Source organism: Pleuronectes platessa, chromosome 2, assembly GCF_947347685.1.
Source record: "Pleuronectes platessa chromosome 2, fPlePla1.1, whole genome shotgun sequence".
In the NCBI taxonomy this organism is placed as follows: domain Eukaryota; kingdom Metazoa; phylum Chordata; class Actinopteri; order Pleuronectiformes; family Pleuronectidae; genus Pleuronectes; species Pleuronectes platessa.
The window spans coordinates 6,047,562-6,067,057 of NC_070627.1; the positions used below are offsets into that span (position 1 = coordinate 6,047,562).

Consider the following 19,496-nt stretch of genomic DNA (forward strand, 5'->3'; position numbering starts at 1 on the left):
GCCAACAAAAACACGGACAGTATGCAAAGGTGTACACACAAACTCGGTTAGATACACAAACGCGGGCAACACACAGCGAGAGCCCAATCAGCCTACTGCTCACACACAGGTCACCGAAGCGTCACCCGCCGAGCCTCATTTTGCCACCCACTGGTAAACAAAACGAAAATCCTGATCAGGGTCTTCGACTGTTTTCCAGGTATAAGCTTCCTCTCCTTCACGTTTCATAACTCGGAGCATCACGAGCCCTGTGCCAGATCCATTTGTTTATTTTTAAACTATTGATTCATACCAGTGCACTGCTAATGTACACTAAGCAGTGTAATATGCACTGGTGCCGCCGTCCCCATGGTGAAATGTGCCTGCGTGCATCGGCGGGGAACGAGTGTGATATAACAATTTACACCGTTTGCGATGATGGCAAGCGGAGTGCTGGGAAATTACATGGAGCCATAAATCAATAAAACTTACTCCACGTAGTATGTGCCGTACTGCGGATCATCAATTTCCTCCCAGCCGTATGGCAGCTCTGCAAAAGAAAATGGTGTTACACAGTGTTGTGGATTGAAGGATGCAAATGGGGAGAAGGCACATTAAGATAACAGGAGGGAAGAAAGAAGAGGAAGAGAGAGCACAGTGGTTGATCTGGGAGTTGGAACCCATGCCCCTGTGGTTACCAGTGCATTCTTCCCTCTGACTAAGATAATTAAACCGCTTTTCCTCTGGTCAAAAAACCCACTAACACCTGCTGACATCTTGGTTAGTCTGCAACAGGAATGGATAAGATCTGCATGACATGTCCTCGGCTTTATTTTGGCACTGTGGATGCGGACGCTGCACTTTTCCTGTGCAATGTTAACAAGTCAATAGCCGTGAATAATAATAATCGTGAAACAGAGATTTCTTTTCTTGATATTGTGTAAAACGCGACACCGGGAAGACAGCGAGGTGAGAGAGCTCCTCGGTTTCTTCCCCTAAATGCCCTTTGTATTTAAAAAAACTGCGCATACCCCATCATTTTTGTTGTAAAAGAGGTACTAGTATAAGAAGCCATGAAAATAGGCTGCAGTAATTTAGTGAACATTTCAACAAGCAGGTCGATGCACGTCATGCCCTGATGAACATATCCTGCAGGGGGGGGGGGGGGGGGGGGGGGGGGGGGGGGGAGAAAAGAGCTCCTTATGCAAGAGAGAGCTTTGGAGTTGCTTTTCAGAGGCAACAAACCAACTGGCTTTCTGTCCGCCTGTAAAAAAATCCATTAAAACCAGGCTGGAAGGGTCCCACTCTTTGAGCCGCGGCCACTCACTGTCTCTGCCTGCACTTAAGCCCACATCAGCATCCTGGGGATACAAAGGCAGGTCTGGAATCCCTTAAAGTCAGACCCCACGCACTGGATTTCAGGAAAAGCCGCTTGACTCGACTGCGGCGTTTAGGGTCACTGTCGGGTGACGTGTCATCGAGGAGCAGTTACGCTGTCGCCCCTTATCCTGAATGGTTGTTTGATTAACTGGGTGAAAATGCGCGGAGTGATGGATCATGTAATGCACAGCAAATACACAGGAGAGGCATGCCCCCCCTGTGCAAATACATGTGGAGCAGTTAATGGAATCGCTGCACACTCGAGTAGACGAGCTGAGTGCTGCGGTCTACATACCTCCATCCTCACACTTCTCAGGGGGCTTCGCCTTCTTCGCCAAGCGGGGGTCCAACCACGTGGTCGTCTTGGTGTTGTGACTGTGGAGCATAGAGAGCAGCAAGGAGACGTCAACAATGGAGACCTGTGCCAGCCGGGAAAGTGCTGCTTGAAATCAAAGGATGTAAACTGGCTTCATTATCAAAAATCTGATCCATCGGTTCATGTTCAGCTGTCATGTTATAGTGTTCATGGGTAGGTGGCCTGGAAAAAAAATCATCTGAATGTGAAACGCGACAAACAGCTTTATTATCAAATGTGTTTGGCAACTGGGGTGTGTAATCAGCAGGAAAATCTTTGAGTCGTATATGATTAAAAACAAAAACACACACACACGCATGTACATTCACCCGGGGTCGCATTAACGGAAAAGTGGTCTCAGACATTTGGACCCCACTAGGCCTTGGAGAGCTTTGTTTACTCTGCTCTGAAAGCTGAGTATTGATTGGTTGATAGCAAGAGCTTAACTTGTTCTTATGAACAAACCCTGAGAATTTAAAGCTGTGTTGTCTGGACATAAAAATCCACTGTGGCCGTCAATGGGAATAATTTATACTTTCCTGATTCTCAGAGGTTTATTTTTACACTCAAAGTGGATCTCAGAAATATTTTAGCAGCGCATGAGTGTGTTTACTGTTCCCACTTCACTCTCTCCTTCCATTTGATGTGAATGTGCTGCTGTCGAGTATGTGTTTTTAACCCTATCTTAATTCAAGGGTTTGGTCTTTCAGGTTGAGAGCAGGACCGTCAGATTGTGTTAAGCTTACACTCAAAAAAATGTGCACTCACACTCAAATAGCCCCTGCTTGTGCTTCGATTTGCTCTGCTTGTGCTCAAACTGTGCACTTGCACCCTGATAATTAGCTGCTTGGACGAATTTCCATAATTTTATGTGAGTAAAGCTAACAAAGCTGTAGCACAAGGAATCCGTCCAAGCCACAAAATATCCGAGTGCAAGCGTGCAATTTGAGCACAAACGGAGCAAATCTGAGCACAAGCAGGGGCCTATTAATAAATCAACAAGTCCTGCTCTCAAACTGTAAGACAACCCTCTTGAATAAACATAGGCATATATACATAATCAAGCTGCTCTATATGAACAGAAATCCCTGCTGAGAAACAAAGTGACTTGTAAATCACGAACCCTTCATTAAACACACAGGATCAAACCTAACCCGACTGTCGGGGCTGATTAGATGCTGATTGGACGCTGACAGAAACATTTATGTGCGTTTCATTATGCACAAAGGAGATAAACACAGTAAACACAATGCTGTATGACACTAGACATACAAATGTCTCTTTCATTTTTAATATCACAGCGTCCTGCACACCCCCACCGCAGCTGGAAGATGCCACACTTAACATAAGCAACTCTCAAGTCGTCAGTCGGCCTAATTGTCCTCACTCATCATCCAGAGCGTAGACCGTGCTACACCTGCTGCCGCCTAATCAAGATGGAGTCCACGCTCACGTCTGCAGCTTCCTCTCAATCACAGCTTCTGTTACAGCCGAGTTGAGCTGTGACTCCGGGCCCAGTGGTTCACGCCGGCAGCAACACACCCACATTCACATTCATACAGGAATCACATATACAAGTAATTTTCTGAAACAGCTTTACTCCCGACATGAAGTCATTTGCATTTCGGCTGCAGATAAATATTCATACATTGCAGTGGTTTATGGCAGCAGACCAGTTTACGCTTCATGGTTTTATGTTCATGGTAATGAAGGAACTTTTCAACCAGTGCAACGTTGTACCTCACGGATTTTTAATAGTGTTTGGCTACGCAGACAATTTCTGTTTTCTAACAGCAACAAACACAGTTTACTATTTGAATGGCTCCTATTTGTACAAATGGGACTTTTTTTATTTCATCCAATCCGTTTAAATAAAGAAACTCATTCTCAAAACTGCTTGTTTCAGCACATGACCCTCGGGTTGCACTTACTCTATGAAGTAGACCATGCCGGTCTCAGTGTAAGCCATCTCCCAGTTAAGGGGCAGCGGCTCCAGGCTGTCATCGCGGGGAAGCGAGCTCCATGTGCGGAAGTCCATGGAGCTGCTGGACTGGGTGTAGCTGGGCACCGCTTTCCTCCAGTCCGCCCTCTCTTTGAGCTCTGCGATAGGAGGAGAGAGGAGGAGCAGATTAGAGGTGGAGCGGGGAGGAAGGTTAGGCATGTATGTGAGCACCTCTGCCCCTCTGCTTCCCCCTACCCGCTGCAGGGGAGCGAGGGCTGATGACACTCACAGCATTTACATGTGTGTGATGCTGCGTGTGTCTTCGCCGAGAGGGATGTTTTTGCATTTGCATGTGCACACTGTGTTAATGCTTTGGCCTACGCGTATGTGTGAGCATTCCCTGCAGGCTACGATGATAAAGGCGGGGATTCATATTAGAAAGGGCCTTTCGAGCCCCTGGGGCGGTTTCTTTATGATAATATTATACTGCTGCTTTTCACATACAATATATTCAGCTGCGTCTGTAGTCACTCCCCTTTAATGAGGAGCTGCGCTACCACGAACAAGAAGCGCACAACAAAGGCCTCTAATTCACTTAGCACTTCATGCCTTCCCTCAGAAGATGGTTATAAAGGGATGAAACACGAGGGCTTTTCATCCTTTTCTCTTTATGTGAAGCTAACCTCCTCACCACAGAGGACGAAGCCAAAAGATGGCATGCACTGCGCAGAAAAAAAACATTTCCTAAACATCATTTCACCAGAATTTTACATTGTGTATGAAATTGCTAAAAATTAAAGCATGCAATCCCTAGGCAGAATAGACTTGTTGGTTATTTGTCTTTAAAACACTTTCCTTCTTTTCCTTAACTTTGCTTTTCTGATAAAAAAACAGCGCTCTCCATAATTGAAGACACAAACACACACAGAGGAAATACACACAGTTCTGTTTGAAGACACCGTGCGGCAGCCGTGTAAACACTAGGAGCAGCCGCCCGGGGGCATTGCCTTGAGGAGATCTGAGGTCTTCGGTAAAGTTCACGGCGGGGTGAGGGCCCACTCCACGTTAGACACACTTGGGTTACAGAGCGACTGTGGGCGGAGGGTCGGAGGCTGGTGCTGGTGGGTTGGTGTGTGTGTGTGTGTGTGTGTGTGTGTGTGTGTGGGGGGGGGTGATAAGGACACTCTGAACGAAAGACGAGGAGCGCCGCAGTCTAGAGACTTCCAGCTCACATTTTCCATTAACCTCTTTTCTCATTCGACCGTGAACCCTGTCCATCTAGGGCCGGTCTGAGACTTCCCTGCCACAGCTGTGGGCTGAAGCCGAGTAGTCATTTGTGACCGGCTTCCTTCCATAAAAAGAACTCCTGGATGTCTGTTTTGTTTGATTTCAATATGACAGAGCAGTTGGGTAAACAGACTTTGGATTTCGGCGAATCCTTTGTGCAGCTGAGCAAGCAGTGTCTGAGCCGTTACTGTCAAAACACTGTTTCATTATGTAAAAAAAAAAAGGGAAAAGAATCCGCCTCGAGTTGCCTAAAATTCCACCCCCGCTCTCTTTGTAAAGAAACCCAGATATGGTGCACAGGGCTCAGCCTATTTCTGCTGCACAGTCGTTCTCCCTGTGAGCATTAAGGACAGATTTGCTCCTCACAGAGTCGGGGAGTTGTTCTGATTGATCACAGTCACTGTGTCCTGCTTCCTGGATCAGACTTTCTCAAGGTGATCTGTGCCGCTGTCTGTCGGCTGGTAACAGTAGCAGCATTCCAAGTGGAACGTATCTTAACAGCGTAAATATCACGTTGGAAAATGTGAGTCAAAACGGTCACCTGGGAGAGAACAAGCGCTGCCCTGACACTAATATATTCTAGTTTCAGGATGAAAAGAATCTCGGGTCCAGATGAGATCAGAGGTTTTTCTCCGTCTGTACTAACACGACTGAATGTGCAGATCAAACGACCGCTGGGCCTGCTGCTGAAAACAGGAAGCTGGTTGTCAGAGATGCAGAAAAACACTTCAAATGAGGAACAGCAACGGTGAAAAGTAAGACCAGGAAGTTCTTTACTCCGACCAATGATGAAGTGCAACCGTTCACACCGAACGTCCACCACATGTAGTCCGGTTAACACTGGAAGGACCCAATCAGGAGGTGACATGTCCTCAGTGTGGAAGGTCTGACACACTGAAACAGGGTCAGCCGCCTTTCTAAAAGTCTCTGTTATAGGTGATGGAAAACTCCAGTTGTGTATGCGTGTTCCAGATGTAAAGACAGCAAGAATTAATTTTTTATATTATAATTTCGTTATTGCCAAATCTGCTGCTTTATTCTCTTGACCAACCACAAAAAAAGAGTTCTGGTGCTATTACAAATATTTTGTCTGACTCACAACAAATATTAAATGACTTTTTCACTTGACAATTTAATAAACAAGTCCCTGGGATCCAAATTATATTCAATTGGCTTCGGTCAGAGAGAGTTCTGATGTGTTGCATCAGGTCTCATGTCTACAACCTGTGAGTGATTTCTATGGTGAACTGGGAACAATGAGAAACGAGTCAGATTGGTTGTTCTCTTGTTAGTCCGGTTCCTGGTCCAATCTCCTTGGACTGGTTTATTTTCTTCAGCTCTTCCTTTCAGAACTGATTTTCCATGGATCTCTTTGGGATCAGACCGGAATGTGAACCCTCTGCTGGGAGCACCACAAACCAAAAAACTCTGTTCTATATCAGAGACAAAACATATTATGTAAAAATCTACAGATTATTATCATGGTTTCTTGGTAAAGGTTTATTTTTGACATTTATATTGAACTGGTCCTTTTAATGGCATTGCACGTCAAACCACTTCAGTGTCTCCTGTCAAATCTTTAGCACAAGAAGCAAATTAATTTCAACTGACTTGTAAATAGCTTTCACCAAAAGATAAATGTTCAAATGAAACAAATCGCCCACTTCTGGCACATTATAGAGAATAATAGTGTAAAAAAACATTTGATCTGGGTCTAGAAAGCAGCACAACCTTGACCGACACATAAATGATAAGTGGATGGTACAAGTGTTTAAGAGAGATCATCAATCTGCCCGGAGGGTCGAGGTGAAACAATCTTTTAGTGCTCTTTTATGTTACGTGTGGAGATGTACCGAGTTCTAAAGGTGTCCTCAAACACATCAAACTGTGGACAGTCTTTATGTCTCACAAGGGAAACAGACAGTGACCCAATGTAATGCCTCGTGTCAAAGCCAAAGGACAAAGAGAGCAAGGAAGAAATCCGGTTATTCAACATGACATTTAGCCGTTTACTGACCGGGCAATCCATTGACTAGCGGTGGCCTCTCGTCATCGTCCTCTTCCTCGGGGACGGCGCTGTCCTTCCGGTCCATCTTGCTGACCGAGGTGGTGCGTTTTCTGGGGACATCACCGACGTAGTCCTCATCAAACAGCACCTGATCCACCAGGTCAGGCTGCACCAGGTTGGGCTCGGCCGGAGGTTTGGGGGTCCCGTAGAAGTTACCTTGGAGAGCAAAAGATGGAGAGAGGAAGAGAAGAATAGAAAGAATGAGAGACTCACTCGTTAAGTAATGTACACACTAATGGATGAGGAGGCACATGAGAGAAATCTATCATGAAAGAACTAGAATAACCGTCCTGCGGTTGTATGCCTCCGCCGAATAGTGCAATTCCAGTCCACATACATTCCAGATACATATGAGGTCACTGTAACCTTTGACCTTTGACTACTGAATTATAATCAGTTCATCAAGTGACAACTGGTCAGAATTTGAAGAAAATCCCTAAAGGCAGATTTGAGATTCGTCATCTTGAGGCAGAAAACATGATTTGTTGGGTCATGACGACTTTGACCATTTGACACTCAAATCTGTTCAAAGAATTTGTGACATTTGAAAGAATTATCTTGAGGCATTCTTAAAATAATATGTTCTTGAGGCTAAAAGGGTTTATAAGGCCAATTTGACCTTGACACATCATGACATCCCGTTCACGCGGCAAAACAAATGGGGTCTGTGAGGTCAAAGCGACCTTGACCTTTGGAAGTTGACCACCTTGAGTTACACTGAACCGTTGAACCATATTTGAAGAAATGCCCTCAATCCTCTAAATGACACACTGACACTCATGGTTGACTCTTTACATGTTTCAACGGTCTGCTTCCTCCGCATGATTTCCATGACTCCTAACCCCCCTGCTTTGTTTTCTATTGATAACCGCACCACAGGCCTGTCATGAATCATGTAACAGTAAAATCCCTTCGCTTGGAATTAGCCGGCAACTAATTACACTGATCATTGAATACAGCAATTATCTATCTCTCTGCTTGCTTTCTTTTTCTCCTAAAGACGAAAAAACCTTGTGCGATAGATGATAATTATTCTGTTAGATAACAGTAGAGAGAGAGAGAGAGAGAGAGAGAGATGAGGGGAGGAAGAGGAGGGGAGGAAGAGGAGGGGGTGTGGGTATAAGAGTCTGTTAAATGATTTGCTCATTTAGCTCATGGAGTGATTCATATATGGCTGGTGAGCAGTATGTGAAACTCAATTTAGTCACAGAATAAACCCCCCATTAGGATTATATATAATATGCATGCTAATTTAGATCTGTACCGTGCGTTACCATTGTTTGTTTGCTAAATGCCTCTCTGTCAGACGTGCTCAGGCAATAATATCAAATGAATGTTTTCGCAATTAATTTGTAAGGTCACATATTTCCGAGGCTCCTACGATGTGCGCTCAACAGCTGGAGCGTGCTCGGCTAAACCGCGATTTTATAATTAGATTAATTAAAGAATAGGGAGAGGTGCCACTGGGAAATGGGGAATTTTCAGCAAATTAATTAGCCTCCGTAAACTTGATCTTATTTTTCATTTTGGACCCAGCTGTCTGTGGGACCGTGGTATTACGAAAAACCTTTGATGTGCTTAAAGCGTGAAACATGCACACATCACAAATGCTCCGACTGTATAAGAGCAACATTTATCGGCTCAGATCTTTTTATAGCTCGGCACAAAGAGGGAAAGCTGACAACAGCACGCAGGCCAGGGAGAACAGAGGGCTCCGAGGAAACATCAGAGTCATTCCGGAAGCTTTTCGGCACGATACAGTAACACCACAGCAGTTGTTTGTTTTTTTTTGGGGGGGGGGGGGGGTATGTGAGCCCATCTCAATGCCCAGCCTCATCTCCTCGGGGCGTGACGACCACACAATGCACAGCTAACTGGGTTAATGCAGCTACGCTCATCTTCCTCAAAGCAGCGGGAAAGGTTGAGGAGGAGGAGGAGGAGGCCCGGATGAAGGCCTGCCCCTCCCCCCCCCCTGTCACTTGACTTGACTGTTTACGAAGCGTCACTCATCCGCATTTGTCAGAGACGTCTTCATTAACACGGGGCAGCCATCGATAGCAGAGGGAGATTGGCTCTGCTGGCTAATCTATGCCCGTCTGCTGCTGCACGTTGACATTCATCAGCCAGACGCTATACCTCTGTGATTTATTACTTACATACACCCCTGATAAATGTGTGATGCCAATGTAGAGGTGTGTGTGTGTGTGTGTGGAAGCAACGCGTCGGCGGAGATGTGTGTCACCATTTGCCGTTACAAATGGAGGGAAGCCTCGTAAGCTGATGAGCGAAGGAGCTTTTCAGACATTACTTGCGATTCTCGTGTCACGGGGTTGATGAGCCAGGAAGAGCGAGCCTCCCTCTTTCAGAGTGCGCCCGAGCAATTTCATGGCGGTGAAATCAGCGAGCGGTAATGAAAGGACTCCTGCTGTCAAGGACACTATGCATGCACTGCTCAAGGTCACAAGCTCTCTTTCATCCTGACAAGATCGTGAGCAGACTGCATCCGCCCAGTATCAACACATCACAACTACTCTGTGAATCCTACACGCTCCCAGTCACACCCAGTATTATCTCCAGGTCCAAAAACACCAGGGTTGAAGTAGACTTCGATTTGTGAAGAAGTGTGTGTCCCTGTGCAATCTCCTGTTCCTGGCAGCCGTCCCTCCAGTCTCGCACTTCACTGCCCTGGACTCTCCAGTTCTTGTGAAAGAACGACCCAACCTGAACCCGGGAGGCGCTGAGACAGAGAAGGGACCTAAAGTCCAGAGAGAGTCGCTCTGAGCGTCGGGCGCAGATGGCTGATGTCTGCTTGGCCGGCAACCCCGGACCCTCCGGACCACCGTGGTGCAGCCAGGATGTACCCGAGCAATCATGGAGCAGCCTGGAGCCCCACACACACAGTCCTGCCTGGCTGGGTCTGCATGTGTTTGGGTGAAGGTGACAGACTAACAGGGTCGTGACTGACAGGATCATTTAGTAAAGAGTCGTACAGAGAGTGTTTAAGTTGAATCTGTACACAGTGCATCAAATGATGCCCATAAGATATGTTTTAAGGAGAGAAAAACTGTACATGAAGCATTAACATAATGAGCATTCAGGCAAGTCACTTGGGACTATTAGAGAGACCATTATGATTAGCTAAGAATCCCATTAGCTTGCTACCGTAAGCACATCTCACTTACTGTGCATTTATAAACTGAGGGGTAATTCATGAGCTCCACACAGATGGAACACGGGTCATGTGACCAGGACGGGAGGACGCCTGCCCTTGTTTATTTTTCCTGTTGTTCAAAGACAAAATAAAAGGCTGCGTTTTGAAGCACAAGTCAACGGAGTTAATCCCGTTCCTCCATCCGATTACTCACAGCTCCTCTCTGAGTTCAGTGTATTGCTGAGAGATCAACCCGCTGCCACAGTACAGCCGTGGAGCGCTGGAGTGCTGACTGGGTTTCTGAGGAAGTGGCGAGGGGGGGAGCTCTATCAGAGTGCTCAGCTCTCTCACAGGGACGGCCGACTAAAATCTTCCAACTTTTGAGAAGCTAATCCACACAGCTGCGTGCAGCCAAGGCAGCCCTGCCTCCTCTGGAAAGGAGGTTTCCATTGGGAACCGAGGAGCTCAGCAAACATCCATAGCAACACTCTCTCTCTGTTATATGCTCTTCCTCGGGTTTCTCTCCATTTCTTCCTCTCTGCCCAAAGTCAACCTCTCTATAAAAGGTATAAATCCTGCCTGGCTGCAGCTCAGAGGAGCTTGTGGGCGACTTGGCAGCTCTTGAAACTTGATCTTCTTGTTCTTAGATGAGCACCGAAGGACACAAGGAAGGGCAGGCTTTATTTTGTGTGTGTGTGCGGATGTACGGTTGTGTGTCCATACATGTTCCTGTGCACGTGTTGCATCCAATGTCACCGGCACTGTGCAACAAAGAAGAGGGCAAGAGGACTGGCACCTTATCGCAGGGATCAGTGACTGTTGGGAGGAACCTGCCTCAACAGGCCCATCGCATTTCATTTAAAAATATGCACTTCATCACCCGTGAACACACACACCCACACACGCACAGACACACACACACAAAGCTTCCACGGATACACAGAGGCAGCAACACACTTGTGCACACCCAGAGCTGCTCTCAGCCTTAAGGCGCTTTCTCTCTGAATGAGGATTTGACTTTATCTTTTAATTCTCCATCATACAGGAAGCGCGAGATGCGGCTGAAAGGGAAAAGGGAGAACGGCGCAGAGAAGGTCCATTCACACGACCAGAGCTCGCCCCTCCAACACTTAGAGAAATCCTCTCCCATTTCACAGCGGCTCGGATTTGCTGGGAGAAAGAATGAGCTTAAAGAGAGCCGTAAGTTTATCATATTATTGCCATAATCATCGAGCAAAGTGAGAGAAATCCTCCGACCAATCCCCATGTGACACAAATACACTGCGGCTGTCTGAGTTTCAGGGACCTCAGAATGCAGGGCTTATGTTCCCCTGTGGCACAAGGTGTAAGAAATTGTAAACATGTGGCCGCTCCGTTGCTTCCCAAGCTGGAACATCCCTCATTATGTAAACTTCTTACAGGGGAGATATCTGCTGTAGCTACTTCTGACAAACATACCAAAGGGTTTTCATACCTTGGAATCAGAGCTTAAAAATAGTTTTGGATGGTACACAAACTTATTACAGGGAGAATAGCGTGCCTATCTTTTCCACAGCGCCCCCTGGATGCCTGAAACAGCACTAGGTAACACTTGTGTACCGCGCTGGAACATTACGACCTGCGTTACGACATTAGTCAAACATCAACAACCAGAGCTAACAGCTATCAGAGACAGCTAGCCTGCCATTCCCAGCTTGGACGTTACGGCAGAGCCTCCAAAGTGACCTTAGACGAGATTGTTGGAGGAAGCAAAGAAGAAGAAAAGAGTAATGAACAAAACAAGAGTGAATTTTGTATTATTTCAATCGTAGGAGAGAGCGAAAAGAGGCCAAAGGATCCAGGACATTGTTGTTAATGAACAAGTAAGTAAGAGTATTAGCTTGTTTCTTTTGTCTTGGGCTTTTCTGTTTGCTTGATGTTGGGATTTTTGAGTCAAGTTGTTGACTCTTTATCCTTAGAAGTCAGGTAAACCTGTTTCAATAGATGTTAAACAAGTGATTTTAGTGCCAGAACCCAAAACCCTTGTCAACTGACGTGGTTCTTTAGCTTCAGAAGTTGCCAGTTACTCGTTTCTTCTAAATCGACTTGTCCACAAATGTCTGTGTGTTTACTCTTCGTATTTAAAACAGTGAATTAAGCATCCCACCTGTAACGGGAGCCCGAGCACAGCTGAGAGCGAATCTTGCATCGTCTCACTCTATGCGAGATAAGTGGGTTACTGCTGAGGGAAGGGGCCGGTTGTACTTTAAACTGCTTCTAAAAGTTCAAGTCTGGATCCTTGTTCGGAGCCGATTCTTGGCGGTTGTTGTGTCTGGGAGAGGAGCGAGGCGGAGGAAAAGGAGGAGGCTGGTTTATACCATGAATAAAGCATGAGTTGAGAGTAAGAACACAAGTGGAACCTCCTGATGTGTGACTGTGCAGCCAGCCGGCAGGATCAGCAGGTTGACTGGTTTTACATAAGGTCACCATCAGGTGCTACAGCTGCTTGCATGCTCACACAGTACAGTGTGAATACTTACTATGGGCTGTTCTCAAGACCGGACCAAGAGGTGCTGACACAGACTCAAGGAAACAAGTGTGAGTGTGTGAGTCGATGCAAACACACGCTTTACATGTGTTCATGTGTGTTGAATTCACACATACATTATTTACAATAGCTTTTTCTTAAGTGATGAGTACACTCTCCATTTGTCTGTTGAATTTTAAAGTATTACTATCACTGTTACCAATATTTAGCATTTCTATTTATTGTTATTGTCTTGGTTTCTTTATATTTTTTACTCTTGGCTTGAGCCACTTTAAAAAAAAAAAACATATTCCCTCCGGGGGCTCATTAATGTAGTATTTTTAAAGTACACACTGAGATTAAGGTATTCAGTTATAATGTATAATTCAAAGTCCCACCAATGTGATTACCTGAAAAACCCTAATTTTGAATCGCCCTAGAAAACTATATCTTCATGAGATATAAATCCCAAAGGGCAACAGCACGAGTTATATTCTAAGATATTCAGCACAAAAAGTAAAGTGGAATATGTGTATGTGTATGGTCGTTCAAAAAAACAAGAAGGATAGTCGTCACGTTCATGTCACTAATAAAGCTGAAACTATATTTTGCAATGTTAAATAAACTTCTGGTTCCACCCGTTTATCCGGATCATTCCAAAAATGGGTTCTTCCAAAAGTCATGCCCACACCCCTTCTCAAAATAAAATGTTAATCTCTCAGCAGCCCATTCTACACACAGAGAGGAGAATCTGACCAGTGGAGTTTATCTCGAGCACAGCTGCTAATCTGACTGTGACTTCCAACGAGTCTTTAATCAGGTTTCACTGATCAATACATTTTGTCCCCCCCTTGTCACATTTCATAAAGGGAGGCTGCGCGTCATGGGGACTGAATATCGAGCTTTCACTCCATTACACAGAGCTGTCAGGCTGAATCATGTGGTTAAGAGAGTGCAGCCACACACACACACACACACACATGGGTTTCTAATAACATCAACACTGAGGTGATAGGTACCATCATAGGTGCCACTCTCCAGGAGGAGGCCACTCTCCTCCAGGATCCGGAAGTCTCCCACGTCGATGAAGTTGTAGTCGATGCCGGGCACCTCCCCATCTCGAGGGAGCCGTGTGGTGCCTGGACAAAATGAGAAAAGAAAAGAAAATGAATCAACACACGTGTTCCAATGAGCAGCCTGAGTGCAAAGATGGAACAGGAGAGCAGACTTTAGAGATTGTGTGTTAGGAAACAGACTAATGACGTTACATTGTGCAGTGCTTTTAGGGATTTTTCTCCCGTTCTAAACTCAATTCACCAAGTGAGATACAAACAGGTTCAAGGCTTTTCACATCTTTCACACATCAGGTGGCAGCGCTCTGCCGCGACCCCGGCTGCTGCTCCAGTGTTTTATTTATTTCATTACGTTTTAGATTGAATCTCATTTATTTATCTTTTATGATGCAGGTGTGTGGGCCCATTTGTATTATTTATGGCATCATGGGTGAAGAGCCCAAGACAAATTTCCCACTGTGGAACAATACAGTTAATTCTAATCCCAAATCTTGGAACAAAAAACAAAAATACAACCATTAAACTGGTGATGTGTGATATAAAAAGTTAGACTGCTGAAGTTTGACTTCACTAGTTTGAGTCAAATCTTTAAACGTAGAATATATAATTTTGGCCACTAGGGGTCTCTCAATCCGAACAATGACAAATAGCTAGTTTGATGGTGTCATGAAGCAGCGAAGGATCATGGGAACAGTGCCGATAAAAATCTATGCCATCTGACTAAGGGACATAAATCATGTTCTAGAATGTAGTAATATATTAAAGTTTGATTCATGTTAAACATCAGTTAACGAGGAAGAATCGCGACCCACTTCGAGTGAACTACACAAACAGTGGAAGGAAAAACGTGTTTTTCTTTCATCGTACATTATTCGTCCCAAAAGCATAACAGCATAGGTTAACATAAAAAAAAGATTAGATTTGTTAGCATTGGAAAATTCCACCTGAAGAGCAGCTGGAAGTGTTGAAACCTTTCAATAAAAATATTTTTAGCCTGGCTTTGGATTAAATAAATATGTTTATTTTTGCATCTTAGTTTGAAATTTCATTCCATTTTATCAGTCTATAAATATTTATTTGAATTTGTATTGTTTTGATTTGTTTGTAAAACTTTTGAAATCTATTTTATCGAATCTAATTGTCTCCATTTCTATCAGTTTTGTCTTTTCTTGACTCATCAGTCAATTGTGAAGCACTTTGAAATCCACTAACTTGTGCGACAGGTGCTGTACAGATAAAGTTTGACACTGACGCAGAGGATTCACTTTATAACAACGTCTTTATAATCTCTCTCTGTGCAAGACAGAATTTGTGGATGTTAAATCTTTGGGACAAAACCCCCCAAAAAAGAACTTGGTGCCATCCTGTGAATCATGAATAATTGAAATCGGCTTGCAGAGGGGGGGTAATTAATTTCTTCCATACGAGTAACTGCATTAAAAAGTTATAATTGCGATGTTCTGGATGGCAACAGATCAAATGAAGAAAAACTGTTGAGGTGAATCCGGGTTATGAGAGGCGATGAACGCGACGTGTTGTGCAGCCTCCCGGTGCGGATGAGTTTCACTCAGGCCCATGGAGCGGAGAGTCAATGCAAATGACACGAGGCTGATCTGAGTGCAGATTCTGCTCCTGCGGTGAAGCCACAGTCTATTTCAACGCTGATGGGAGTTCTCTTCCTCCCAGGATGAATATCCACCAGGCACACAAATGGACACCAAATGATTGCATTAGCATGAGGATTATGTAAACCGGATTCCATGAATAAGTAAGTAGGGCCGTGACACGATTGCACTCGAGGCTAATTAGGTGGTGCGCCACCAAACTTGTAAACTCCCTGGAAATAACCTCATCCGGACAGGAGGGCCGACAGCGGCTGTTTGTCGCACGGGAGGCTGAACAAAGTCCACAGCATGAACCAATCATCTGAGCCCCATTCCACAGCAATCTCTGTCACCTAAATTTACTGTCACCAATGGTTATGGAGCAAATACATCCATTCACACGGCCCGGTGACTCGTTCTCAGGGTCATGGGGAGGACAGAGGGGGGATGGGGGGAGTGCATGAAGAAGTCTTTGAAACAGCCGGGGCAGACCATCGGTCGATTGCAGCGGTCTAACGTAAATAGTAATTTATATTCAGAAAAAACAGGCAATTTAAAATCTCAGATCAACCCTATTTCAAAGTCAGAGGAAATCAGAGCAGCAGCAGCAGCATCATCACAGGAGGCTGCAGTCACACAGAACCAACCCCACACTAACCACTGAGGCAGTCAGAAGCAAATGGTGGATCAGGATCAGACTTTAATGATTAAATATTCAATCCCTCTGCAGGCGATGAGATCCTCAATGTGTCTGAACAGCAGCAGCTTCATTCATCCAAACGTCCATTTGCTATTTTGTGAATCCTGCAGCTGAACCCGACTGATATTGGGCGAGAGGAGGGGAACTGATCATCATCCATCACAGGGGAGCAGCAGGTTGTGGTTTCATCCATAATTGTTTTCTTGCCAGATTATGAAGAAACATCTGGACGGATTACCACGAAACCTGGTGGAGGGATGTGGTAATGCTCAGAGTAGAAACTGTTATATTTTGGTACGGATCCAGATCCGGGGTCAGATCCGGCAATAAGATCAAATCAGTTTTATTCTTTTGTTTTACAGTTTTATTGTTTTTTTTGTAAGCAAAAATACACAAAAACAACTCAAACTTGTTGGGAGGATGCAGAGGAAACTCATTACATCATAATAATTTCAACTTTCTTTAACACTTTCAACCTTTTTTTGACAGTTTCCCAGGCAAATAGTAATTCACGTTTCTTGATGAATAAATATCTCTCTTAAATATCTATGAAAGTGTGCGATGTGGTGCAGCTTGACTGAATCTGAGGGGACTATTGAGAAATACTCATAAAGTGTGTGTGTGTGTGTGTGTGTGTGTGTGTGTGTGTGTGTGTGTGTGGATTCCATCTCCTTGGCAGAAGTATGCCGTCTTCTACAGAAACCATTACAGACATCATCAGACAACCTTAAATGGTGAATTCCGGTACAACTATGACGGAATCTGAGGAAACTCGTTAATGCTTCTCCTCATCGGATTTCCTGACACTTGTAGAGTCGGCTCCAATTAGCAGGGAAGCCGCTCTGCAGCCTGTGATAGCCCGATGGCCTATTAAGTGACTTTATGTTGCCGCTCCCCTTTTGTTATTCCGCCCGTTATATTTTCTCCCTAATTGGCCTGTGACAGTTTCCCTGCACCCCGAGCAGAGGAGGAAAAATCGGTTTAAAACAAAACCAAAGAACCATCAGAGCTCTTCCACAGAACGCCTTGATACCACAGATTGTGTTACCAAAAGCAGTTCACACTGCATCATGTGTGAGACCCGCTGCTGCTTCTCATTACCAACCTGTCTGCCTGCCGCCGTTGGCTCTGGTCCATAAAAAAAAAAGTATGTCCCCTGTAGCCCAATTACTTGAGCCACAGTTATGTACCTGCCAAGTATCTCCCTGGGCCATCATCCTGGGTGTCACACCGATATATATACCATAAGCCTCCGATTGTGGATCAGTCGCACACGATATAATGAGGACTCGCTGAGCTTTCAGGGTGCAGCTGAGTGAGAGCAGCAAATCCCTTAAAGCAGAACTTTGCAGCGTCTCCCTGTAATTTCCTTTGCAGTGCAGACAATGACACGTTGGAGATGTCTTCAGATGAACTGTCAGAGAACCGCTCGTTTACACAAAACATGTTTATTGAGAGAGAGCAGTCGATCCACTGCAGTTAATTAAACCAGACAAGAGAGGAGTTTGTATATGGAGACGCTTTATCAAAGAAAGCAACGATTTGCTGTCAGCGAACAAAGTTTTACACACGCAGGGTCGGTTAATAGTGCACGAGAGGCGGCCGTGCACAGTGTTTGGTGCAGCCACGTTATTATAGGAAAACCAGTTCGACATATTTCGGAAACACTTGCTCTCTCGCCCGGAGGCAGATTAGATTAGAGGATCAATACCAGTGTTATAGCCGAGCAGTAAATATGAAGCTTCAGCCAGCAGCCAGTTAGCTTGGCTTAGCGTACCGAGTGGAACAGCTTGTTGTCCTATACAGACCTGAAATCTGCCAAGAAGCCCCAATACCCACTAATGAACTCGCCAGAACAGCAAAATGGCGGCACAGAGTTTTTCTTTGGTTTTTCAGACCTGGGGCGACAGAGTCTTTACCTCTAAATCAGACACTGCACTGAACCTTCAACTTTTATAACATTCAAAACTCAAAACCCACCTCGTCTGAACTGCTTTTAATGTTTGACTATGACTATGTGTGTAATATAGTTGTGATGATGAATATGTTATATTTGTAGCTACTTGCTTTTATAGTTTTTTTGCAATCATGTCAAATGTCTTGAGTGTTGTTAAAAGCACTATACAAATATTATGTATTATTATTATCATCATCAACATTATTATTATTATGTTTATTTTATGTTTAATTTTTTTCATTAATTATTTACAACAGGCAATAACAGGGGGTTGCATCACAGGTGCAATCTTTTAATAAACAGAAATAAAATAACAGTATTACATATATGTTTTTTTTATTATTTTTTTATTAATTATTCAGGATTATTATGAATTATTAAGTTTGTAGTCACTTTAAGTGGATATTGGTCACTAAACCAGCACCTTAGGATATTTGCACTATTGCACATAATTGCTATATTCTTTTTTCGTCAGGTGTTTATATATTTATTTTATTTTCTATTTGAAATTTTTTATATTCTATTTTATATTATTTTATTCAATATTTTTAGCATGTAACATTATGAGCATTGCTATAAGAAAGCCTGTGACCCAAGCACTTCATTGCCAGCGACTGCTTCATGTTATTGTTGTGCATTTGACAATCAACTTTTGAAACTTGAAAATTGGTGAATACACACATGAACAACATAACTGGTCACAAGTATGTTTCCTACAAAACGTATAAGCACATAACCACATTAATTTCTATAGAGGACAGTAACGTCTCTTCTGAACAATGTGAAGCTATTCATTTAAATTTAAAAAGGACTGTGAACTGAGGCTGAATCCACGTGCGTCCTCGTGATCTGGGCTGAAACTAATGTGGACTCCAGCGTCTGAGGCCCTGTGCTCTGCTGAGATCTACTTACTGGAACCCCCTGGACTGAGAGAGGATGTCACGACGGAAACATCAGAGCTACTCAGTCAGGAAAGGCAGGTCATGAATTCAACATTGTGAATTTGTGTGCAGTTTTTATATTGGTTAAAAACAAAATGAATAAAGACGGCTCAGGGCTTTGCTGTCGAAATGGCGAGAAAGAAAAGAGGGAAATGTTTTTTGGCAAATGACAAAGGCGAGCTCTGCCACCTGGGTGACTGTGCCGCTGTTATGTGCAGCGTTCTGTACCTATTAACATTTAACAAGAAATACTCAACAACTTATTTACAACTTCTGCTCTTTTATCCTAAAATACAGGAGCAACAAACTGTGGAAGAGAGGGAGGAGGAAGAGGAGGAGGAGGAGGAGGAGGAGGAGGAGGCTGCTGAGATGACAACAGCATCTGTCGGAGTACAAAGGTCACAGATTCCGTCCCTGCATTACTGTGCATGTGTACCTGTGCCAGCAGAGTGTGTGTAGCGGAGAGATAGAGCGCCTGTGTGAGATCAAACTCTTTCTGCCCATCTCTGATCTCGGCGGGGAGTCCGGGGACCGCGTGTGACCCTGGGCTTCG

The 19,496-nt window shown here is 44.4% G+C and overlaps 1 protein-coding gene across 1 annotated transcript in view; it reads right to left on the bottom strand.

Moving 5' to 3' along the window:
* LOC128458467 (membrane-associated guanylate kinase, WW and PDZ domain-containing protein 3) overlaps positions 1-19,496 on the bottom strand; it is a 135,724-nt gene that overhangs the window by 24,129 nt on the left and 92,099 nt on the right. The window contains exons 3-7 of the mRNA XM_053443309.1: positions 13,688-13,807; positions 6,961-7,167; positions 3,646-3,814; positions 1,655-1,734; positions 472-529 (exon numbers count right to left, since the gene is read on the bottom strand). Of these exons, the coding sequence (XP_053299284.1) occupies positions 472-529; positions 1,655-1,734; positions 3,646-3,814; positions 6,961-7,167; positions 13,688-13,807 (634 nt within the window). The remainder of the gene's footprint in view (positions 1-471; positions 530-1,654; positions 1,735-3,645; positions 3,815-6,960; positions 7,168-13,687; positions 13,808-19,496) is intronic.